Source organism: Lycium barbarum, chromosome 10, assembly GCF_019175385.1.
Source record: "Lycium barbarum isolate Lr01 chromosome 10, ASM1917538v2, whole genome shotgun sequence".
Lineage (NCBI taxonomy): Eukaryota > Viridiplantae > Streptophyta > Magnoliopsida > Solanales > Solanaceae > Lycium > Lycium barbarum.
The window spans coordinates 112,233,488-112,260,297 of NC_083346.1; the positions used below are offsets into that span (position 1 = coordinate 112,233,488).

Consider the following 26,810-nt stretch of genomic DNA (forward strand, 5'->3'; position numbering starts at 1 on the left):
ATTAATCGATGATTTTTGTTATAACATCTCCTCCTGCCAGTCCTGTTTCTTTTCCTCACCACTCCTATTGACAGCATCATCTACAAATTTCACACGCGCATTAGCACAGGTCTCCAAGTATAACTTAAGTGATCGTCATACAAGCCCCCAAATTAAAACACCGACCTTTAGTCCTTGTCAAGGTCTGCGACGCCACCTGCGGCTCCGCAGGTTCTGCTTGCGTCTCGCAGGTGGTGTCTTGGTGGCCGGAGGTTGTGTCGGCCAGTGCTTAGATGCGGAACTTCCGTCGAAACTTGCTTCCGAGGTTCCTACGAACCTAAATTTCCCAAAACAATTTAACTATTCCGACTTATAGATTCTTGTTATGGTAATAGCATTAACTTATATTCATAGAGTCATTGACTTTATTCTGCGTCGCTCCTCTTTCACTCACATTCATCGAGTCGTTGGCCATTCTCTCTCATTCTTCCTTCACTTATTGTTACCATAATATCCTCCATCCCTGGGTAATTCCTTATAATTCAAATCCACAACAGAGAAGCAATACTATTCTTAACATAAAAGTCTATCAACTAGCCGACGAACGGTGAGCCTGCTTTAACATAGTTTTACAGAATTAACCCCTTCTAACTCCTTTTTAGAATTTATTTTACACCGTCAACTCACGCATGAATAAATATATGTCACATTTCCAACCACTCAATATAACAAAACTCGCTTCACATATACACACGATACAACTATCAGTTCAAGTACACTATGTATTCGTTTCTCCTATCATAGATTTATGACATCATCGAATGACACACATAAAGAGGAAAGGAGATCTTACTTTGGAACATCTTCCACAATACCAAATCACAACCAAACAATATTTCTTACTACTCTGTACAACAAAAGTAAGCTCAACCTATCAAGTTGTCATATAATACCCATTTATAACGCAACTCCATCATCTATTCCTTCAACTTACAACTTGTATTAACTATATACATCTCAAAATATTGTGTAATCTCATCAACAGTTGGATACGAATTTTCAAATCTCGACAAGTCAAGGCAGCCCAAATACAATACAATCAACTTCAACAATTGGGTTTAAAAATTCTTATCGTCGCCTCGTAAGTTATTACCGGGGACATGCCTTAGATACTCATACTAGCTCATCAAAAATCATAGACAAAAGATCATACCTTGACTGTCTTCATTCAACTCCTTACCTCTTTACTTCACTACAAAGTAACTTCCGAAGCTCTTGGATTCACTTTAAAAGATGGAAAGCGACTAATACCTTTTTTCGGCGTCCCTATTCAGTTTCTCTTAACCGTACTTTTCTTTAAGATTAGCATTACTGAAAAGGAAATCAAGGTGAGAAATAAAAGTTTAAATACTTATGATTCTGCTCTAACCGCACGATCTAGATTTCAAGAAAGGTAACAACCTAAATGCCCTCTAGCCTCCTGATTATAAATATGGCGCGCTACACATTCATAATCAAGACTCTACTAGACACGGCTTACAGACATCCCTAGGACAGACCTGCTCTGATACCAAGTTTGTCACACCCCAATCTTGGGGGGGTGTGGCCAGCACCCGGCACCCGAAGGGCCGAGCGAACCAACTGTGATATCTAAACTCTGTAACGTGAATCATAAGCCGACAAGGCCGCTGAATAACAATTTTAAGATGTATATCATGACAACCTGCAAGCAGAAAAGGCCCAACAACACATATGTGCATAACTAGGGCCGACAAGGCCACAACCAAGAAAGACAACTAGTCAGAAGGCCGGCAAGGCCAAACACAATACCTGTACACTGACTGATAGTCTGTAAGCCTCTAAGAGCAATAATATACATCAACTGGTCGGGACAGTGGCTCTGTGTATATATATATATATATATATATATATATATATATACATGCATCCTATTTAATGACTCTGACTAGCAACTCCGGAGAATGGAGTGCGAACATCCCTGCTGAACTTTGGTATCCTACTGAGAAAGGTACAACAATCCGTCTATCGTACCTGTGGGCATGATCACAACGTACAAAATGCGTCAGTACGAAAGATGTACCGAGTATGTAAGGCAGTAAGAATAAACATAACATAAGCATAAGAGATACAGATAACTTGGGAAAAGATGTAGAGACAACCTGAAACTTTGAACGAGGTCACTGAGGGCGACGATAATCATGACATAAATGAAAATGCATGCCCGTAAAATCATTCCCCACTGTGGAGGCATATATCATATCATATAACAATAATAAATCCCTCTGTGGGGTGAGCTCATCATCATAATATCGTCTCTGCCCAACTGATCAGTGGCAATGCACAGCTACGTGCCTACCCGGCCGCCTACAACACGGCTCGGTAAAGAAAGAAATACATCTAGGTGCATAGCTACGTGCCTACCCGGCCGCCTACAACACGGCTCGGTAAAGAAAGAAACATGTCTAGGTGCACATATAAGTGCCTACCCGGCCGACTATAGCGCGGCTCGGTAATGAAAATAAATACATATATATATATAAGTGCAATGCAAGACTGACCTCAGAAGAGCATAATAAAAAGAGTCGGAGTGACCTATCGTCATTAGCCTCCGACTATTGTTATTGTCTCTACGTTCTTTACCTTTTAATTCAAGAGACAACCACATGGAGAACATGTAAGATACTTGGTATGAGTTACACATGAAATAGAGTTCAACTCATTCGGATGGTATATGATCAATCCAAGTTTAGCGGAACATTCCAATTCGGTGGCCAAAAGATATATCTAAGCATGAAAGGCGTTTGATGCAATCATATATGAAATAAAGATTAGTCCATCACAAGGAAGCGTATTCATCTCGTGTTTAGTGGAAACTTATATCTATGGAAGGTCCGTCATCTTTAAGTGATGGACAAGAAAGATAAGGATGCGGGAATGCACTTTAATACAAGCTATTTCGGAGAAGAGGTAAGCTTAACCAATTCGGGATACGCCCGACTCAAGTTTTACGAAAACGTTTCAATCGATAACCAAAGAAACATGGAAATATGGACAACACTTTAATATAAGTCATGTATGAAGTAGTGGGCTGCTCAAGTAAAAGAATATGATCGACTTATGTCTTCACGAAATGAATGTATCAATGAAACGTTCGTCGAGTTCTAGTCATGCCACAAAAGAGAAGAGAAATCCCTACATACCTCGCCGATGGAGTTATATATGTTTCCCGAGTCCTCGAATGCCTTACGAACGATTAGCTACATCATACGACCAATATGGGATCAATTCCAAGTTCATAGCTTATGGAAATACTCAATGAGACATTTCGTCGAACAACTTGCGGGCGTAAGTTCGTAGGGTCATTTGTAGTTCAATTTCTTCATTCAAGACTACCATTTTTCTTCTCCTTTACTCATACTCTTACTTATCAATCCATCCATACCTTCAGAGCTCCAAGAAAATACATTTAAACCACATAAATCAGCTCAACCAATCAGTTTCATCCATACTAGTTCATATGGTTCATATACATGGGATTTCCTCCAAATTTTTTAGATTAAATACTTGGAGAATCATAAGGAGGTGATTAAGAGGATAAAACATACCTTATATTACCAGAATCAATCCAAAACAGAGATTTCTTCAAGTTGAAGATTTCTTCCGAAAAGGGAAACAACGAAGAAACGACGATTCTACGATTACCACGTGATTCCTTACTTTAAAGTTACTTGATTAGCCTTTGGATTTGCTTATGATTGATGGAGAAATGTTTGAGAGAGTATAAGGAGTGTTTAGGGTTTGTTCTTTGAAGAGAAATGAGGTTCCAATTTGATTTGTGGGTCTTTTATATAAAAAGGAATAAGCTGCCACCGACCTAGAGCACTGTTCCCGCGACAGTTTATGTTCCTGGACAGAAATGCGAATATCTCTCTATTCTGATGTCGTATCGACGAACGGTAAAATGATATGGAAACTAGACTCATAGACCTTCGATTTAGTAGGTGGATCACCCCGTAACTCCAAGTAGATTGAGAGAAAAGCTCCGAGACATCTGACCCAAATTTCAGTGAAATTTACAAACTTAACTTGCGACGCCCTTTGTCGACTTTCGTATTACAACTCGTTTGACTTCCAAACTTAACAAGAGACCATTATACAATTCAAATACTTCATGTCATTACTTGCTTAGCATGTGGAGCACTCCTAATCTCACCCAAAAGTACAAGTTATCGTATTCCCAACTTGCCGACTTTTGACGAAACTCATGCTTCTTTGATTCATTCACCCTCCAAATCTTCCGCCACTTACTAATATTATTTATAGACTCTTGTAACTATTTTTATTAATAAAATAAATCTCTTTTATCCTCAACATAATTTCTTTTGAACTTGCGTCGACTCACTCATGATGCGACTTTAACGTGCAAAAAAATCCGGGGTCTAACAACTATTTTTAATGAGGCTGTTTTAATTACATGTCAAACTATGAAAACTCGTTGAGGAGATTACACAAGAGTTGTGTTTTATTTATATGATTTGAATAAGTTTTTCCATTAATATGATGTTATAACGATTTGGTGTTTGTTCAATTTCTTTAAATGTCGACACCGCTTATAAAAAAATCATGCGTACGCTACTGTCCACCGACACAAATGGAAACTAGTTAAGGTATCTAGATGTGCAATATCAAGATTTGACACCCAAAAAAAAAATCACATTTTTTCTGTTTTGTCTTATTCTTTTTATTTCCTTCTTCTTTATTCTTTTTCTTTCTTTTCCATTTAACAAACCTTCTACCATTGCTATCTTGTTCAGCGAAAAAAATGAAGACCGCCACCCTCTCTCTCCCTAAGCACCGGACAAGAAAGATGATTTTTTTGGGGATAAATCTATTTAATAAACAAAAAAAAAATAATATTCCCAAAAAGATTTAAGAAAAAAAAAACTTAATCTACACCCAAACTCATCTATGATCATCAAGAGCTCATTTCAGATTTCACCATTGCCCAAGAGTTCTCTCTCATTGCGTGTTGTGACAGAAATTGAAGAAGGAGGCAGTGACCAGTGGCGGAGCCATATATAGTTGAGGGACACTCTTCGTCAGAAAATTACACTGTATAGCTAGATAAATTTTTTATTTTTATATATATATACTACATATTGACACTCCTTGACTTCTCGTGAATTTACTTCTTTATATTTTGACAACTCTTAGTGAAAATTCTGGCTCCGCCAAACCCACCTGTTATTTTGTGGAATTCAATGATCAGAGCATATGTAACAACAAATCAGCATCAAGAAGCTTTAAATATGTACAATTCAATATTAGAACACAAGTCTATTAAACCGGATAAGTATACATTCACTTTTGTTTTTAAAGCTTGTACTGGAATGAATGATTTTGAAAAGGGTGTCAAGATTCATGAAGAGATAGTGAAAAGAGATCTTGAAAATGATGTCTTTATTGGGACTGGGTTTATTGGTATTTGGATAGTGCAAGGAAGGTGTTTGATAAAATGCCTAAAGGGATGTTGTAGCTTGGAATGCAATGATTTCTGGGGTTGCACAGAGTGTAGACCTAGTTAAGGCTGTTGACCTTTTCAAGAAAATGCAATTTGTTTGTCAAATTAGTCCTAATTCGGTGACGTTATTGAATTTGCTTCCTGGGGTTTGTAAATTAATGGATATGAGGGCAGGCAGGTGTATACATGGTTATGTATATAGGAGAGTGTTTCCGGTTTCTGTTTATAATGCTTTGATTGATACATACTCAAAATGTAATTATCCCGATGTTGCTCACCGAGTTTTTAATGAGTTAAGGGGAAAAGATGATGTTTCATGGGGTACAATGATGGCAGGTTATGCATATAATGGGAATTTTCGTGAAGTTTTGGAATTGTTTGATTGCATGAAGAGGACGGGCTTGAAAATGAGCAAAGTATCAGCTGTAAGTGCATTGCTCGGGGCTGGTGAAATGGGTGATTTAGAGAGAGGGATTGAAATTCATGAATGTGCAATTCAAGAAATGATTGATTCTGATGTTATGATTGCTACTTCATTAATGACAATGTATGCAAAGTGTGGAGTATTGGACAAAGCTAGAGATCTGTTTTGGGGGATTAAGCGAAGAGATTTGGTTGCTTGGTCTGCAGCAATAGCTGCTTTCTCACAATCAGGATATCCTCAAGAGGCGATCTCTCTGTTTCGAGATATGCAGAATGAGTATTCACAGCCAAATAATGTTACTCTGGTGAGCGTAATCCCAGCCTGTGCAGAGCTAAGGGCAGTGAGATTAGGAAAGAGTGTCCATTGTCATGCCATCAAAGCCAATATCGATTCTGATATTTCAATAGGAACTGCCTTGGTTTCCATGTATGCTAAGTGCAACCTGTTTAGTTCTGCACTTAATATGTTCAATAAGATGCCATTAACTGAGGTAGTGACATGGAATGCTCTGATAAATGGGTATGCCCAGGTTGGTGACTGCTGTAATGCATTAGAAATGTTTTGCCAATTGAGGTTAGCTGGATTATACCCAGACCCAGGGACAATGGTTGGTGCGCTTCCAGCTTGTGCCTCCCTGGGTGATGTACACTTGGGCATGTGCCTTCATTGTCAAATTATCAGATATGGGTTTGAGTCGGACTGTCATGTGAAGAACACTCTAATTGACCTGTATGCCAAATGTGGAAGATTATCTTTGGCTGAGTTCATGTTCAAAAAAACTGAGTTCTCTAAGGATGAGGTGTCCTGGAACACGATGATTGCAGGATATATGCATAATGGACTCGCCAAGGAAGCCCTTTCCGCGTTCCATTCCATGAAATTCGAATCATTTCAGCCCAATGTGGTCACAATTGTGAGCATCCTGCCTGCGGTGTCACATTTAACATACTTGAGAGAGGGCATGAATATACATGCCTACGTAATCAAGAATGGTTTTCAGTCCCATAAGCTTGTAGGGAACAGTCTTATCGATATGTATGCCAAATGTGGTCAACTTGACCTTTCGGAGCGTATATTTGGGGAGATGAAGAACACTGACGGTGTTTCTTGGAATGCTTTACTTACAGCATATTCTATGCATGGGGAAGGTGATCGTGCTCTTTCTGTTTTCTCTCTAATGGAAAAGAGAGACATCAAATTTGATTCTATATCCTTCCTTAGTGTCTTGTTTGCCTGCAGACAGAGTTACCTGGTACATGTGCTGGTAGGAGGTAGCAAGTGGCCCAAGGAATTAGTCCAGATGGGCGCAAAGCTGGCTCGGACACCAGGTTATCAAAAAAATATATATATATAATAAAAAAATAAAAAATAAATCTCCATGATTATGCAGCCACTTACATCTTCGAGGATGAATCTCCTATATCTGCAAAATATGGCCAGCTTCAAGCTCCACATATAAATTCTTGGATCTATAACTGATCATAAGGCCCCTTCAGTTTCGGGAAACAGAACATGCTTCACAAAAATATTACTTCCTCCTACCCATTTTATTGCGATTTGTTTGACTGGGCATGAAGGTTAAGAAACCACAAGACATTTGAAACTTGGGGTCTAAAACAAGTCACATCTATTTGTGTAGCGTTAAATCATCTGGCTAAATGTGAAATGGAAGTTGAAGGTTAATTTGTTTCTAATACAAAATGTTTCATTCTTTTTGGGACAAATTCAAAAGGAAAGTGCATCACATGAATTGGGACAATGGGAGTATATTCTTAGATGAAAATTTAGAAGGTGAAACAGGTCTTATATCTCTTCCTGAAGTAGGAACTAGAGCTACAACTAATATTTAATCTCGTCGGACTTTAGTGTTGTAATGTTGGAAGGGATCAACACGTGGTTTACTAATGACCAGGAGCAAGACGAAATCTGCATCGGTGGGGTATACAGCATCTCGATTTGTATGTTGTTGGGTTCTGCAAATTCATGTACAGTCTTTCTTCCTCTCATTCTCCTTTTGCTTTGTATTTGTTGTGTTTAGATGAGTTGATATTTAGTCTATTTGAAGTAAATTACGTGTGTTTCTACATAGGAGTTTCATGTAAATAGCAAGTCTTGAGTTGTGTTGGGAGTCTACAAGGGGAGTGGCTTTTGGCTTTTGGGTTGGGTTGTGGCTTCAGTAAGTGTTTTTGTGGCTTCAATAAGTGTTTTTTTTTTTTCTTTTCTTTTTCTGAAGTTTCACTTTAAGGGTAAAGCGTTTCTTATCAGAGGTGATTTTCATTTTTAGAGCTCAAACTTAGACCTTTAGTTAAATATGAAAAGTACTTTTTCTCAGTGTTGGAGTCATTTTTAGGAAACCCCAAGTTTCAATTTTTGGTTTCTTTGAATTTGACAATAATGGGGTCTAAAAAAAGACCCTTTTCAACTTCATCAGCTACTGCAAAATCAAATGAAAGATTGAGTATTGCAGATGATAAGGGTGTTTCAAAGGTTGTTCCTTGTTGACCAATTAATGTCTTTTTTTAGCATTTGGAGGATGGTTCAGTAGGAAATATATGTTCCTTTTCTTGTTTGAATGAATTGTTATTATTACATGTAGGAAAATGGTGGCAAGCGTGGGGAGATTCTTTTGGAGGATATGGAAACAGTAGAGAAAATGACAGTTCCACATCTCAGAGTAAAACTTAGGTACTACTATTTTATAGTGCTAACTGTTTGGCATCATATGCTCTATTATGTTGTAAATGATTCATGTTTGTTTGCTATCACTTAGTTTTGAGCCGTACACCATTGGCCCTCGGGGATTTCTTGGTTATTATTAGTAAATAATAAAAGAGTAGAGAATGGAGGAAACAAAGATGGGTTTTGCATTGCATGTTTGTAGTAATGCAATTAAGTTTCTTGGTTTCCGAAGAAAGGAATCCTGATTTATACTTGGTTTAGAGATTTGATCAAATAACCCTCAGGGGTTGGCCTGGTGGCAATTGACTTGAGCCTTCGGGTGCTCCCTTTCAAGGTCTCAAGTTCGAAACCCGCTGGGTGCAAACAATTTCTGAGGGCCATCGGACTGGGGAAACCCTGAATTACCCGTGGTGCACTTGCGGGAAACTCCTTGCCGAGGGCCTGTGCACCCCCGGGATTAGTCGGGGCTCAAAAGAGACTCGGACACCCGGCGCTAATAAAAAAAAAAGAGATTTGATCAAATAATTTCCTATGGTCCATTAAGTGCCTGGATTAGTCACTTAGAAAATGAGGGGAAAAAACATTGGCTGGACTTTTGTTTCAAACAAAGATGATTGGTTGCCATCCGTCCTGACAAGGGGCGAATTTAGGTGTGAATAAAAGGTCACGTGAACCCATTGTCACCCGATTACCCGATTAAACTCGATATATTATGTGTATAATTTATAAAATATATCTAATATTACCTTTTGGAACCCATTTATAAAATATATCTAATTTTACCTTTTGGAACCCATGCTACAAAACGCTCAGTGGTGCACTTGGTTGAAAGTCAAGTTATTTACCTTGAGGTTCAAGGATCAATCCCCACTTAATTGATATCATATATTAGAAATTCTAGATTCGCCTCTAGTCCTTGTCAGGACGTGTACATGGAAGATTTTTCTATATAGCTTCTTGTCATATTTTCTCATATTAGATATAGGTTAATTATATATGTGAAAATGATTACCTGACAGCCATAACATGTACTGCCTTTGTGCATTAATAACTCTAGCTTTACCCAGGTTCTTGCCAGATTGATCCACAAAATTCTTCCTTAAAGTAGTGAATAAGTAAAATTATCGAACTTCGTGATTAAAAATATGCTGCCTTAGTAGAGCTAAAAGAGTCCTGGCCCTGGTTTGGACTAAGCAAGTGGCTGTAAGCATTATAGCATATAGCACTAAGTGATTCATCTGGAACTTGAACTAGTTGGTCTAGAACCTTTGTTCTGGTGATGTTCAACTTCAGAAATGATTTGTGTGGGAGGGACAAAATTTGCTCAATGTTGCAGCAGCTTTCGCTTTGATTCTGTGACATGACTGCCAGTTTTGTGTTTTTACTTTTTAGGAGTCTTGGGATTCCTTCCAAGTGGTACTAAGCAAGAGCTTGTTGCTTCTTTGAAGACTTTCCTCGACAGCAAAATTAACGGTAATCTTTTCGTTCATTCTAATTGCAACCAAGCCCATAAAATAATTTCTTTAATTTGGAAACTGATGAACGGTATTTATCTAGGTGGTCATGGTATTATTCTGTGACTTTTCAAAAATCCAAAATGTAACAGAGAGATACTCTTAACCTGTAACTTTCTGCTATAGATGCAGGCAATGGATCCGTGGCACAGGAGGATCAAGTATCATCTGAGGAGAGTGTAGGAGTAGCATATAACACTTCAAAAAAGAAGTCTAGAAAAGTGTCAAGTAAGAATCGTGACCAAAGCGACGTTGTTGCATCAGAGGTTGTCAGGCAGACGAAAAAAACGAGTGAAAAAAGGCCACACCAAGGATACCTGTGTTGACATTATTGTCAAAAAAGCTGAAATTACCGAAGAACTTTCGATTGAATCTAATGACATCAAAGGTAATTTGGTATTTTTCGTTTTGTCTGGTTATTTCGCACTTGACTTACTGTACATCTTGGCTTTTCTGTGACAGCGAATTAAATGATGAATAATTTTATAGGAAAGAAAAATGTACGAGGAAAGAGAAAAGTTTCAGCGGCGACTGCGTCAGCACATGTTGGAGTTTCTGAGGGCGTTGATCTTTCATCAAGATGAACCTGGACTATTTTCGCTCACAAGAAGCCCAAGGATGGGTGGATTGTATGCAATCCTAAAACAATGAGGTCACCTCCTCTTTATAAGGATACAAAACATGTTAAGTTATTGTCTTGGAATGTCAATGGTTTGAGGGCTCCACTGAAGTCAAAGAATCTTTGCATACAGCTGCTTGCTGATAGAGAAGATTTTGATGTACTATGCCCACAGGAGACTAAGCTACAGGCAAACTCCCATTTTATCTCTTTTCTGCCTATAGAGATCAAATTGATGTTATCTACATAAGTTACACACATTTCAAAATTTCAGGCATGGAGTTGGTACCCTATCTTTCTCGGTTCTTAGATTATTGGAGTGGATGAAAGGAAGGGAAATGGTAGAGACGTAAATTTCTTATGATGTTTGGACATTCTGGAGTGTGTCCTTCAAATTTCTGCATGCGATATGACAAGACGTAAATTTCTTATGATGTTTGGACATTCTGGAGTGTGTCCTTCAAATTTCTGCATGCGATATGACAACTCTTTATCTTACTCATCAACCTTACAACATATTGAGATCTTTGTAAACAACTTGGGATGCAGACGATACTTCACTTATCAAAATTATGGTCTTCATCTTTCGAACAACAATAAAACTTGCGTGTAACAGCAGCATGGTCAATACCCGGAAGGCAGTTATGTCTCATTACATTTTTCCTCTTAATTGCTCGGCGAAAGAAATTGTTTTTCTTTTTCTACCACACCCACAAACTCATATTCATGTATATCCTCACACACTCATATTAATGTATGTGTGTGTGTAATCATAAGTTCCTTAAGGTTATTTGCTTCCTAGTTGACACAATTTTTCAAACTTAAGGCGGACTGAGTTCTCAGATTCTAGATTGTCGAGACTGCAACAGAAACTGGAGGTCTTATTTTATGATTTTGTTTTTAAACTAAGTTCTACAAACTCTAGTTATTGGTATACTTTGAAAAAAGATGGAAACTTGCCTTCAAGTATAGTTTAGAACTAAACTGCTTACGGCCATCAATGAGTTTATGTCATCAGTGTTGGTTTATGAATACTCCGTAAATTCCTATGTGACAACTAGAGATTTTTTCCCTTCCATACAAATATTTGTGCTGTCTGGGCTAATTTCACATCTGATTCTTTGAAGCAGGGAAAAGACGTTGAAGCGATCAAAGAAAGTCTCCACGGCTATGAGAATTTGGACATGCAGTGTCTCTAAGCTTGGGTATTCTGCTACTGCAATCATCTCAAGGGTATGATCCTTTGCCCTTCCGTCTTCTTCCCATTTTCTTTTTTTATTTTATTTTTCATTCAGTTTTTCTTTTTCATACACCGGTCAAATTATCTTACTCCACCATGCATGCACTGAACATAGACTTCCAAATACACCAGTCCATAAGTGTAAAACCTGAGTTAAAGAAGTTAGAGGGGAAAGGGGTCGACTTAAAATCACATTGAAGAAAATGTTTGCATAGACCTACTATCTCTTGGAAGCTATGTAGACTTAGCAAAAGGAAAATGCAAGGGAAGCTATATATATACACACACATAAATATGGGGAACTAGTTGGGTTAAGGTCTAGACATGTTAGTTTGTTACATTAGGACCAGTGTTTGCTAGGAGAATTTTTTTGATTTATTTAGAGATATGTATCTTCATAGAAGATATGGAGAACTTCTACTTTTAGAGTATTGAAATGAAACTGGTCTAAGTCGAGCAATTTATAATAGCTGATTCGGACTAGCTTGGAGGAGTGTAGTTGTTGTCGTCGTTGCTTGAACAGTAAATCATTTGTTTTACTTAGCAATCCGGTCAGAGAGTAATGCAATGTGTTCCTTTTCTCTGTCTAAGGACAATGAAGGGGATGACTGTATTTTTATTAGCGAGTAAAGTTTATTTTGGACCTTATAATCTATTGTTGATGAGATGTTGAGTAAACGACTCATTGTGCCACATGGACCTTGTCGGAGGAAAGAAAGTACCGTGAAAATTAGCTACTGCCATGACTCATAATAAATGTACGCTTTCTTCATCCGCGGGTATTTCTTTGTGCATGAAGATCTTTAAATGGTCTGCGCAGTTTATCTTCTTTATTTGAGCTTGTTTTTCCCTTACGATATCTGATTTTATGTCAAGCCCTCCATTGGGTGCCTTTAGTCTCTGAGAAATATTTGTTACTTATAGAGTAGAAGGAAGAAGATTGAGGTTTTCTTTCCTTGAATTGGTTTTCGTTTCTTTGGTATTTAACTAGTATTATCCTTTTGTTTTCCTCTTTGAAAGATTAAACCACTTTCTATCAGATATGGTCTCGGTATACCTTATCATGATACTGAAGGACGGCTTGTCACGGTGGAATTTTATAACTTCTATTTACTGTGTAGATATGTTCCAAATTCTGGTGATGGACAACGACGATTGGTAGTTCGCTACGTCTTATATCTCTTCTTTGTATTTGTTATGTTATGCATTTCCTCTTACCCCTTTACCAGATGTACAGAATTACAGAATGGGATCCTTCTCTTGGCAATCAGATGAAAGTAAGTGTTATTTTCTTTACTGACATCTTATGCGCCATGTATCATTTGTCTACAGGTACCTCAATTTTCGAGGTTACGTTCTTTTCAAGTTTTCATTTTCAGATAGGCATCTTGAATCTCATCAGTCAAAATCATCAAGCCATTTAGCCTTCATTCATTGAATCCAGCCAGGGATACTTCCACTTTTGTCTTCAAGCACTATTTGTTCTTATTTTGCTGCTATTTTTCATGGTCGTCAAAAATTGTGGATTTTTTCCTTTCGTATTTGTTTTGGGTGTATCTTGTTTATTCTGTCCCGGAGATTACTATTTTGGTTTGTTAACGTCTTATCTTCATTGTATTTTTATTCTTCTGTGGCTTTGCAGGAGCTAGAAAAGTCGAAGCCTGTTGTTTTGATAGGTGATCTAAATTGCGCCCACGAGGAGATAGATATTTATAATCCTGCTGTAAGTATTTTACTGTCACGTTCTATCATGTAAATGATGCAGAAGCAGTATATGCTTATGTGAATGATAGATGGCGCTAAGTGACTCTATATATATAGTTGTAATAGAAGATACAAAGTAGCATCAGTATTGACCCCAAGAGAACAAAATAAAGCTACGAGTAAGCGAGCATTAGAGCAGATTGAAACGATACTAAAATTAAGTTTCTAACTTTTTGAGGGAGTATCAATTTTGCAAAGCCTACTGACCTAGCACCACGGGAACTTGTTTGCTCCCTTCATCTATTGGAAGTGTTATTTCACTGGTTAAAGAATACAAATTAAGTATTGGAAATTATCATTGCTAACAGAATGATTTGATTTCATAACTTAAGGATTGCTGTTTCCTTGTTGATTTTAGCATTGTCTTCAGTTGTTAGTTTTTAGCTTACTGAGGTGCATTTTAGTTTTGATATCATTCTGATTCATCGTTTCTATTTTTTTTTTCCCTTCATTTGCTTAGGGAAATAAAAGAAGTGCAGGCTTTACTGAAGATGAAAGACAGTCCTTTGAAACGAACTTCCTAGACAAGGGGTTTGTAGATACATTCAGGAAGCAGCATCCTGGTGTCGTTGGTTATACTTACTGCTGTTACCGCCATGGTGGATGCAAAACTAATAAAGGTATTTAAACATTTATTCTATTATGATGCTGTTAACTTGTCCTCTGCTTCCTTGGGCTGTTCTTATTATGACAAATTAAGAAAACCTGAAACATGCCTCAGTTTGTGCTTCTTGATGTACTCTTCTTCTCCATAGCCCCTAAAATTAGATATTTTCGCGTGTTTCATTTTGTATTTTACTGTCTAGTGAAATGACAACATTGCCCTTTAGACAGCGGTGATTATAAAAGTTCAACTTTTGAGTGTGAACTCTTTACATATTGACCTGTTTATGCTAATCGTCCAACATCTTATCCCTTCAATCTCTCGTGGACTATCATATTTGTTACTTCATAAGATAATTCCAACATCACATTCTTTGTCCAATGTCATTTGCTATTTTACGGAAGTTTTTTCAGATAGTTTGGCATAGAATTTATACGCTGTGATCTCTCTCTTATGATATTTTTCCCACTTGGGGTATAAAATGGCAGGATGGCGGCTCAACTACTTCCTTGTCTCGGAATGCATTGCTGACAAGGTGCACGACTTATACTTCTGCCAGATGTTGATGGCAGTGATCACAGCCCCATTGGCCTTGTCCTGAAGCTTTAGGTTACAAGTTCCAACCATCTTTTTTTGCTGATTCCAACATCTTGATGTTTTTCCTGAGATGGGGTTGTAACAAGAAAACACGACGATAATGTTTTGAAGAAGCTACATGGAGTAGATATTTGGCTCTCAAAGATTTTTGACATATAATTAGTGATCCTGATTTTTAAAATGGCATACAGAATATCCTTATTTGTTCTGCTATTTTAATGCTTTGTTGATTCACAAAGGAAGCAAACGGTGTCACATTTCTAGGGAGAGCTGGAGTGGGCACTGAGTAAAAATTTGGAATGAGCATATTGAATGTCATAATACTGCCCAACTATTGTTTTTTGTTTAACTATCTCTCATGTTCTGAACTTACTGACCCGATTAATTCGAATTCGCATCGTAATAAGCCTACTATGGGTGTTTCAGTGCTCCTTATTTTGCCTAGCGTGTGGTAAGTGCTCCCTATTTCCGATTAATCTAAATTCATGTTCGTAGAAGGCTCATTGCGGAGGATTTTATTGCTCACTATCAAAGCGGATTCTATTTTTAAGTCTCAAATCAAAATTTCTAATTTAAAGGTAGAAAAAGAAGTTTCTCAATATAATTTTTTTTATTTGTTTTTATAAATTACTTTTACGATGAAGTCACTCAAAACTCAATTGCATATCTTACCCATAAAATGTAATTGGTTAAGAACCTACGATCAAATATTATCTCTCCAAGTCCCTTCTTTCACTCGATAAAAGCTTACACGTATTTACACCAATCCAATGATGTATGACGTGTTTGTGTATATACAACTTGGCTTAATCATGATTAATTAATATATATATATATATATATATATATATATATATATATATATATATATATATATATTCACTAACCATAGTAACTGAATTGATTTGGTGTAAACAACAAGTACGGTTAAGTATTTACCAAGTTTAATTTTAAAGTAAAATTGGGGTATCGCAACCCACAACTTGCTTGCTACTAATTCCCTTACCAAACTCCCCATCAAAATTCTCTAATTTCTGGTAATTATTTAACCAATCTATTGATATCATATATGTATAGAGCTAATTTATGAGTCGGACACTCAATTAACAGATTTTATTTCAGAAAGTCATTCAACTTTATTTTGTAATATAAAAGTCGCTTAACTAATGTTTATTATCTAAGAAAGTCACTCAATTTTGTTTCGTAACAGAAAAGCCACTCAGCTTTATACATTTTACCTACAAAGTAACTCAATTATTGTTATTTCACGGTCACTCTTGCTATTTCAGCTACAAAGTCACGCAACTAATTCAAGTATATTTCCTGTGGATATTGTATATAGTTTTGAGTTATGAGCTTGATTTATAGCAAGAGAATGCATATTATTTATCCTCTTATCTGCCGTTTCCTCAATTTGAATTGTTTTTTCTGTTTTTTTTTTTTAATTCGTTTATGGTTCATGGATTTGCATTTCGTAATTTTGTTTATGTTTTTTTTTCTTTCTCGGATTCATTTCCTGAGTTGCATATTGTTGCAGTTTGGTTTGGTTTTGATTTTCGTTTTGAGTTTGCACCTCCAAGTTCATTGGAACAAACCCGAATTATCCAACACAACACTAATATATTTATAACCACTTAGAACACCAATTACAACTCATAAAGGGAAACAATAAGTAATTACCGAGTAACAGTCATTAAGGAAACTGAGAAGAGGAAACCAAAAGAGGATGAGAAACTTAGAGAAAGGAGACAAGGAAAAGACTATTTTCCTACCATCTGCATAATCTCTTCTTTTTGGCACCTAGTCCTTTAACACTAATTGCTAATTGGGCCTGGATACCAAATCAACCTTTGTAAAGGCCTTCTGGTTTTATTGCTTCTTGTCGGCCCAATAGGTTGGTTCATAACATTCATCCTCAAGACGGAACATTGCAATTCGTTCTCCAAGTTCTTGAATTTCATTTTGTACAATTTATAAATGCGGCAGGAGATATGATGAAAATTGATATTCAAGTGACCAAGTTGCTTATCTACCAAGCAAGCATTTGTAGGATTGTGTGTACATTCAACAACTACATACCCAGTGTAATCTCAGTAGTGGGATCTACGGAGGGTAAGATGAATGCAGATGTGAATATGTGTATCTGTTAGGTGTATTTATGAGTGTTAGGTGTAGTTTTTTTTTGGGGGGATCAAATGGGTTGGAGGGTTTCTTAGTCTATTAAATGGTTAGTTGAAAAGGGGGCGGGTCGGGGGGGGGGGGGGGAGGGGGGGGGAGGGGAATTGGGTTATCCGGTCAAGATTAGTAAAAGGTAATTAGTTTAGTTAATTTTATATGTCAACCAATAAAAACTTTCCACGTGTTTAATGAAATGGATCTGTTAGCAATAAGGGTATTTTAGACCCAATAGGTGGATGGTAAGGGTATTTGGAGGCTGAAAGGTGGATGGGGGATATTTTTGCACCATTTTCAATAGTTCGAGGGTATTTTAGGCCCTTTTCCGAAAAAAAAAAATTGATGTTTACATTATGGAGTAAAATGTGAGTTGTATTCAAAGACGAATCCAGAATTTCAAGAGGATGGGTTCACAATTATTTTAAGATAAGATATAAAATTTCATAGTGACATCAACTTGATGAGAAAAAGATAATTAATTACATTTTTTTATTAAGAAAGTTTTTTTCATCGTTGCATCTTAACGCCACAGGATTTTTTTGATTTCTTTTGCCTTTTAGGACTTCGTAAATTAGAAATAAAGGAAAAAAATCATCTGATGTAATATAATAAAGAAACACATTTTTTACTTTTGAGTAATAGAATTATAGAAGAAAAAAAAATTAGAATAATGTAAAAAAGGAAGGTCAAAAGGCTTCTTTAGAAAATAAAATCAAAAAACAAAAACGTTACATTTTTTTTATGAAGTAAGTTGTTTTTCATCGTTAAAGCTTAGCGCCATGGGGTTAATTTTAAAATCTCAATTAATTTTTATATTTCATTAAATACAAAATTGAAAAGACTAATAAGTCCATAATTAGTTGTATCATACCTATAAGAATTATAATCTAAGGAACATATGCATTTAAAATTAATTGAAAATTTAAATATTTCAAGTTTGACATAAGAATTCTACAATTATAGGTTGTTTCATAAATTTCAGTTTTATAGTGATAATATAATACTTGAATTGACGTTTTTGTCCAAACTTTCAACAAAAGGGAATTCAATAGCTTTTCCTTGAAGATCGTATAAGAGCTTAACAATTGACTCTTCTATCTTTCTCCAAGTAACATTAAGTTGAGGCTCTTTATCAGCACTTTCATTGTCTCCTTCTGCATCAGTTGTCTCTTGTTCTTCCGCTCCAATGACTTATGCAATAATCTTTTAAATATTTTATTTTTATATATAATATATTTCTTACAAAATATTATTACACAATTTTTAGTATGGCTATTACAGAAAGGTAATTTTATAGAGTGTACCGCTATAATATATGTCACTCTGCTATAGATAGAATGTTGTTATATAAAAAAGTAAAAAAATATAATGAAAAATAAATTTCGGAAAAAATCAGATGAAATATTATTATTAAGAACGAATGACAATTATAGAGAGGTGTGACTCTACCCGACATCCTAATCCTAGTAGTTTCCAATAGCTTGCAAATAACTCCTTGAAGAAAGTTGCAATCTGCTTAGTCAAAGCTTTGGTTGTTCGAAAGATAAAGCAACAGTTGTCTTCATACACAGTTCAACAATTTTCATTTGGGTCAAGATTTTCAGGAAGGTTGGTTAGTTTATTTCATCTCAGCATTTTTTCTTATTTGCTGCGAATTGATGAATATGGAGTGATCCTTGTTTTGTTGAGTATTGATTTGAAAAAAAACAAAAAGGAAATTTTCATCCGGTCTCTTTATTTTAAAAAAGAAAGGAATGAAAAAACGAGTAAAACATTTTTTTAATGTATTGTTATGATTTACCACTAAGGACGATTCTTTGACGGAATCTAGCCGCATTTTAGAGAAACTTTGGTCTATAAACAAACATTGACATAGAATTCACATGTTCCGTGAAATTAGTTGAGGTGCGTGTAAGCTGACCTGAACATCATGGTTATAAAAAAAAATAGTTCACACATGACGTTCAAATTTGCAGTTTTAAGGATGATTGTAATTCTAAATTCAGTACTTTAATATGATAATAACTGTGAGAAAGAGTAGAATATTAGAATCTGCCTTTGTTAGTGTGTCAAGTTAAGAATAAAGGCATTGTCAAAGCAAAAAAATACCAGACTTGGTATCAAATTAAGTAATATAAAAACTTGTAGCTTTTGCAGAAACAAATTAAAGTGCAAGATTCTTAATGTTCATTCTCTGTATATATATGCATGGATGATCCAACTGATTTTATGGCCTCTTCCAACATATACCCATATATATCAAATGTCTCAAGCTGATGCCATCAACAGTATAGCAGCCGAAGTGCCTGACTGGTTGCAATCTGTCATTGATATACCTGACCCACCTCATGGAGAGCCGGCCAAATTACAAAGAATTTCCCCTATACTTCGCCAGAATAATGAGGAATATTATAAAAAGTACTACACGCCCATTTCGGTTCCCATCGGTCCAATCCACTGTCGAAACCTTGATGGTCAATCCATGAAGGATTTGAAGCAGAAAGCAGTTAGGGAATTAGCAAAAAGAGTAAAAGACGAGGTATCCATTGGAGAAGTATATGCAAGTGTGGAAGAAAAGCTGCTCAATGCTCGGAATCGTTACTCTTGCGATATTATCGAATCCTTTCAAGACGACCGCGAGTGGTGTGAGCTGATGTTCCTCGACGGCTGCTTTGTTGTTAAATTCATTTGCGATCACTTGTTTCTATTAGTTAGGTTTGGCAGGAGCTTCTTGAATACGAAGAAACATGATCTGCTTCGTGACCTTTACTTGTATGAAAATCAATTGCCTTTCGAGGTTCTAGATGCGTTAGCAGACGCATTTGGATATAAAAATTATTTTCATGATGGTTTAAACGCGCTGTTATTCGAACTGCCATTCATGTTAACGACATCTTCTGTTCCAGCTCCTACATTTGTTGATTATATCGACAGTTGTTTCTGCATTAAATTTAGGCGGCGGGTTGAAACAACTCAATCAAGTCCCTCACCATGGAGAAATCGTGATCCCAGCTGATTCAATTCTTCAATATTATTTAAACCAATTGAATATTATTTTTGGTAGAAGCCGCTCAGTGGCTACCGACGACGATGAAGACGCCGCCGCCGCCTACATCGCCTATGTCGCCAGCGATGCCGCCGCCGCCTCCAGACACGCCGCCAGCGATGCCGCTTCTACCACCTTCGTGTTCAAAACCGACACCTACATCCCCACCACTGCCGGAGCTGCAGGAGCTCCTCGTCCACCTTCCACAGTCACAGAGTTGAAGAAAGTAGGTATTAAATGCAGCGGTAGTACTTCCCTATCAGACATCTCTTTTTATTCAAATATGTTATCAGGGAAGTTGTTCATTCCACAACTAACTTTCGACCATTGGAGCAAGATCCTGATTTTAAACCTAGCTGCTTACGAATTTTCGTGCAACCCAAAATATGGATCCTCAGGGATCTCATCGTACTTGAGTTCAATCAGTACGTTCATTCATGGAGAGGAAGATGTTAAGGAGCTACGAGCCAGGGGCCTGGTCCAGCTCAACCACACAGATGACGATGATCACGCAGTGGTTGACTTCTTCAGATATATAATAGCACATCATAAGCCCGATTCTGAAGTTATTAGGCATGTCAAACGACAGATTTCTACTTACTGCGAAAGCACCAGGCTCCTCCCTCTAAGAGTTGCCTATGCTGAATTTAAGCAAAGGTACTTTAGTGGTCCCTGGAACTTCCTCGTGTTCCTTGCTGTTATTTTCACGGTCAGTATGACTATAATTCAGACCATCGTCACATGCATTCAGACTTTCAAAAAAGATTGACGATTGTGTAGTATCCCTGTCGACATGTCGTTCTGCTTTTTGTTGAGGTCTTGTATCTTCATAAGTTGTTGTATTCCCATTGTGGTTGTATTTGAATAAACAATAATTAGGAAAACTTATGGAATTAATCATCATATCATAATATACTAAAAGTGGGAAGACTCTAAGCATAAAGTTGAATTACAAAAATGTCCATCATATTTTAATCCACCATATTGGCCTTTAATTAAAAAAACTTTAAATTAAATGTATAATTTCAACTACACTAAATTCTCTACATGGCAAGGACTCTTACCGTCTCCACTATCGACTGGACTTTAATTATTGCAACTTTTAGTTTTCATACATGCTTTGACTGTCCTTTTAATATGAAATTTACGAGAAGCAAATAGCATAGCAGTGCATATAGTTACTCCATTATGGAAAACGTCTGTACTCCTTCATCTTTCAATAAATGTAATAATTTAAATGTACAATTGCATATTTGTATGTAATTGTACTTTTTCATGTATATCGAACTTCTTGTCAAATTCCCAATGTTAGCTTGTATTCCCCGCACATGTTTTCTCTTATGGATAACTGTACGTTACACTCTCAAAAACGATATTAATGCTCATAATAAGAGTTCGGGTTATGACAAACATTATAATGGGAAATATACCACCAAATTATCTATAAGTAGGTGTTTGAATGAGACATGATCATATCATATCACATGTTTGTACCAAATAACATTAAAATTTATTTCACTACACATCGTACTTACATAACTAAAGTTTACTTATTCAATTTTCAAATGTTAATCATTTCACATTTAACAATTAAGTGGATCGAATAAGCTCAACAATCATTAGTTTGAGCTTTTATTTTTCGCTTTTAATTAAATTTCTATAACTCATCACATATATTCTAATTATTTATATTAATTTAGAAATATTATACTGATTAGCATAATTTGTACGTGTCGAAAACTAGTAAGTAAAAAATATTTCTCTAAGCTTACAGTAAGGCACCCAATCGAGGGCTTGACATAAAAACAGATATCATAAGGGAAAAACAAGGACAAACTATAGACCATTTAAAGATCTTGCACAAAGAAATACATGTGGATGAAGAAAATGTACATTTGTAATGAGTTACGACAGTAGATCCTTATCCTACGCTGGCATACATAGTTTCAGGTATTAAACCTTCTCGGTAATCTGTGCAACTCTCAAAACGTGAACATGGATATAATTGGCTTAGAAGTTCCTGAATTACATAAACATGATTCGTAAGTTTAATATATATATATACACGCTGACATACATAGTTTCAGGTATTAAACCTTCTCGGTAATCTGTGCAACTCTCAAAACATGAACATGGATATAATTGGCTTAGAAGCTCATAGATTACATAAACATGATTCGTAAGATATATATATATATATATATATATATATATATATATATATATATATATAGTATAACTTGTATGAAAACATGGAAGCATGTAAAATTCCATGAAAAGAAGCATATATAATAGTTCATATCTTGCATTTAAAAATCCATGGAATGGAATGCAAAGCGTGGGTGTTCATGAATTACAGACAGATTCCCAATAATCAAAAATGGAATATTAAGAACACAATAACGAATTATTAATACGAACATGGTATATCATGGTACATGTACTTAGGGTCATCATGAATTTGACTAGAAACCCTAGTTTTGGTGAACCTTCATATTTTCATGGAAGAACATAGCATGGGGAAGAACAATGATATTCCCACACGTGCATAGAAGCCCTACATACCTTAATCGCTCCAAAACTTATAGAACATGTCTGAACTTGAAGAAGAATCCCAAAAGCTTCAATCTTGAATCCTTGAGATGGATTTTCTTGAAAACCTTGGTTAGGAATAATGAATTTCTACTTAGCATTCGTGGATATATGTTAGAATTTAGTTGAAAGGCTTGGAATAGGCTTACCTTGATATATTTTAATGGTGGGAGAAGAAAATCTTCGTGCTAGGGCATGGGAATATGAAAACTAGAATTTACAACTAAACCTGCATATTTATACTTTTCACTGTGTCGGGAATTGTACGGGCACCAGGTACGGCCTATACAATAATGTACGGCCCATACAATGTGGTCGTACCTGGAATGTCAAATTCCAATAACCCCGAATTTTCTCTAGTGAGGTATGTGATCCATGTACGGCCCGTACATTATGGCTGTACTTGGAATGGCAAATTACAGGATCTTCAATTTCTTCATTCGTGAGGTACGTCATCCGAGTACGGCCTGCACATAAATGTACGGCCCCTATAAATGACTTAAAACGTCAATTTACTGATTTGAGGCAAACTTTCAATCCCGACAGTCCCCGTTTTGGTATCTAAGTCCTTGACTCATGAATAAGGCATGCTTTATCTTTGGATTTGGTTTAGCTATAACCTAGGCATATGCAAGAGTTTGCTTTTCGAATTGACCTTGGACCCGAACAAACTACTCGAGGTGAACCGTTGTCGTCCGTTGGGTGACCGCACACCAACTTAACGTTCAATGTGTTCCAAAGAAAGGGTATTTTGGGTTTTTTTTTTTAGTGAAGGCTAGACCGCGATCCCGCGTGTCCCCTTTGAAACCATGCTTTTGCCAGGAGTGGTGGAATTTATGACATGAAATGAATGGCAGTTATAATTGCAGAAAGATAAACATTTAAGCAAATAATTGCAATTAACGTCACATTTTATTGAAACCCTTATGGTTACAACTTCGGAAATCCCCAGTAGAGTCGCCATCTATTACGGTTCACTGTTACGAGGGTGCATAAAAGCTACTAAGAGGTTGTTAGTGCTCTAATTGAATTTTAGTATTTTAGAGTCGCCACCTAATTTATTAAGGAAAATTAGAAAAATCGAGTTCAAAGAGTTTTTCAAGCAAGAGAAAAAATCTTATTAGAGCAAAGTTCAAGGTAAGGGTTCAAAAAATCTCCTTAGAAAAAAGGTTTTTGGGTTCAAAAATCCGCATAAGTATTCAACTCACTTTATTGTCGGACTAGGACACACCTGAGGTGTGTCTTGAGTAAAGTCACTACTATTCTAGTCCAATAAGATGAGTTTAGTTCTTACGGGTTTTATTATACGTATAAATATAAAATATGAAGTATATATCCATTTTATACATATATAGTTGTAAAGGAATTCAATCTTTATTTATCCCAGTCCAATTTTTATACCGCTGAAGCCCGTTTTGATCAACCCATATTCTAAGTCCAAATTCAACTTAGTCTCAAAATCAGGTCCAGAAAACTATCTTGTTTTCAGTCCAAGTTTAATGTTGGGCTTCCAGGTCCAAAAGTCTTTCTTTCCCAGAAAATGTATCTAACTCCAAAATTATAGTCCAAATCCACATCAAGTCCAACATCATTCTTTAAAGCCCAAAATGTTCAAAGCATTATTACCTTTATTCGATACTTAGCCCAGTTTTGCAAAAATCATTTTATGTCCATTTTTTACAACAACTTTCTGAAGTTTGTTTCTGCCAAGTGAAAAAACAAATTTCAGCAGTCTAAAAATGACCCCAGATCCGTCACTTAACTTATCTTGAAAGAAGAAAGCATTCATTTTCATTTAATTTAAGAACTCATTTGACTCAATCAAGTCCTATTTTTTTCGTTCTCCTTAATCGTGGTCTTGAACCAGTTTTAAGTTTTTTTAAAATCACGATTTAAGCTTAAATTTCATGCAGAAACACTTATTGCTCGGGTTAAAAAAAAACGTTTTGGCAACTTACTAAGATACTAAATATTTCCTAAGTTTTAAGCATTCATAAGGGTTCCAATAATCATCAAGCGTTTTCTACAAATACATTTTTCACATAATGAATTTAATAACAAGGGAGTTAGGCTGGTGGGCCTACCTAAGCCCACCAGTTACTATTTTCACTCATAGTTGGGCCTTCATCATTTTCACCCATGATTGGGCCTTCATGCAAATATTAGTTTCCCTTTCAAATTTACCCGAACTCGACCAAAGAAATGAGGTTGGGCTAGCCACTGGCCCAACCAGGTTTAATGCAAGGGAAGGGCCCGAATGGCCCAGTGTTGGATCACATGGAACATAAAAAGGGTAAGAATTAGCAAGGGCCTGAGCATTTAAACTAAGGCATCAAATATTTGAATAACATAAAACACAGACCAAATACACATGCATACAAAAAGAAACATATGAAATACTTTATGAAAATCTCAGGCCCAAATCAATCACAACTAAAAATATTCAAAGCCTAGATGGGTCATCTCATCAAAACTCACCTGGATAGGCCCAACTACCGAAAACTCAACACATAGAGGGGAGCCCAACAACAAGATGAAGAGAAAATAGGCCCAAACTCAAAACGAAATTCAACAGTAGACCAATATTTATAGACTCACATGAGTGATATACCTGCAATATACTAGATATACCAGCCTTTATATACTTGTATATCTGTAGAACTGGATATACCTTGTATATCTGGGCATATCCCTATGTATACTATGCAGAAAGTATCCCTATGTATACTATGCAGAAAGTCATACAAAAGAAGAGAACAACAAAGAATAAAACATGCTAAGGCATCTAACACTCATGGGCTTTATGCAGGTAGCAATCAAACTAGTAATATGCAGGATCATTATTCAATGATGTACAGGTCCTATTTTGAGCTGAAACAGGGCATGTTTGAGGTACAGCATGAGGCAATGAGGTCTTTAAACGAGGGATAAACTCATAATATAAACATATGTTCAAACAACCACGGTAGCTTCAGATTACATTTAACTCCATATTTTGTACTTAGTTCAAACACACATATAGGCACAACAGACATATCAAGTAATGAGGCAAGCATACAAAGTCACACACAAAGTTATTTAACTAGTTTTATCACCAAAACACTTCCTATGTCATCTCAAGTATCTATAGATCAATAAGGGTTCTCAGATACTGAAATTGAATCTAACATGCTTCAGGTATAATCTGAGACTTATAACACCATAACCAATAATAAGTTCAGGGTATAAGCTTCATAGTTTGGCCATAGAGTCATTAAGAGACACACAAAGGTCTGTTTATCTTATTGAACCAAATAAGTATCCTCTTCCAATAATATAGCTTCAAGTTTAGCAGTCATGAGGGTTCTATTTTTACTATTGATATCTCATTGTAATGGAAAGTACACACCATGGCACAGAGATAGTTTAAAGTGTCAAAACATAGGTCCCAAACTTAAACATTGGACAAGTACAGGCATGCTTCAAGGATACACATCAATTTATATGTTAATCATGATGTCAAAACACAAAGACTTACATATATGCTTAATGTGCATTTAAATTAGAATAGACCAATCCCTCATACATAAGTAAAGAAAACAGTCAATTAGATGATCAAATATATAGGAATTAACCAGGTTGACACACTTAGCAGACTTCTGGCCCAAAGTATGACTTTAAACCAGCATCACATCAGTTTATCTAGCAAGCAGTGTTAGGAAGCAAGGGTTTGCACATTTGAACAAGATTTAACTTCAGCAAAATAAGAACATGATTTCAACAGGCTTAGACTTTTAATAGTACTGTACTCAAGCCATTTATAGGGTCACTGTCCTATTTAAACCAAACTAAGAACTACATCTAACACAGTACAAGATTCAATCAAATGCTCAGATGACAAAGGAAACAAAAACTGGAGTAAAACAACAAGATTTAGGAATAACAGTGTCTTGACCATGCCATTATTATCAACTCAACTATCTAAACTTGATGCAAAACAGGTTCAATTTAACAAACTGAACTATCACATGAATATGCTTAACTGAATGGACTAAC

General features: G+C 36.2%; 2 protein-coding genes and 1 pseudogene across 5 annotated transcripts; all 3 read left to right on the plus strand.

Moving 5' to 3' along the window:
- The first annotated feature begins 4,773 nt into the window (after positions 1-4,773).
- Positions 4,774-10,763, plus strand: LOC132615578 (pentatricopeptide repeat-containing protein At2g39620-like). Of its 4 annotated transcripts, XM_060330191.1 has the most exons (6): positions 4,774-7,093; positions 7,185-7,930; positions 8,542-8,630; positions 10,017-10,097; positions 10,265-10,526; positions 10,628-10,763. In XM_060330191.1, exons 1-2 carry the CDS (start codon positions 5,548-5,550, stop codon positions 7,211-7,213), a joined length of 1,575 nt encoding a protein of 524 aa, XP_060186174.1. In that variant the 5' UTR covers positions 4,774-5,547; the 3' UTR covers positions 7,214-7,930; positions 8,542-8,630; positions 10,017-10,097; positions 10,265-10,526; positions 10,628-10,763. The 4 variants fall into 4 exon arrangements, with proteins under 4 accessions (XP_060186174.1, XP_060186172.1, XP_060186171.1 ...); XM_060330189.1 differs by having other exon boundaries at positions 4,774-7,930; positions 10,271-10,526; XM_060330188.1 differs by having other exon boundaries at positions 4,774-7,930; positions 10,601-10,737.
- On the plus strand, positions 8,340-15,368 carry LOC132613323 (DNA-(apurinic or apyrimidinic site) endonuclease, chloroplastic-like; annotated as a pseudogene).
- A 4,032-nt stretch (positions 15,369-19,400) lies between these two features.
- On the plus strand, positions 19,401-21,067 carry LOC132613324 (uncharacterized). Its single transcript, XM_060327341.1, has 2 exons — positions 19,401-19,934; positions 20,044-21,067. Exons 1-2 carry the CDS (start codon positions 19,401-19,403, stop codon positions 20,950-20,952), a joined length of 1,443 nt encoding a protein of 480 aa, XP_060183324.1. The 3' UTR covers positions 20,953-21,067.
- Positions 21,068-26,810: the final 5,743 nt, after the last annotated feature.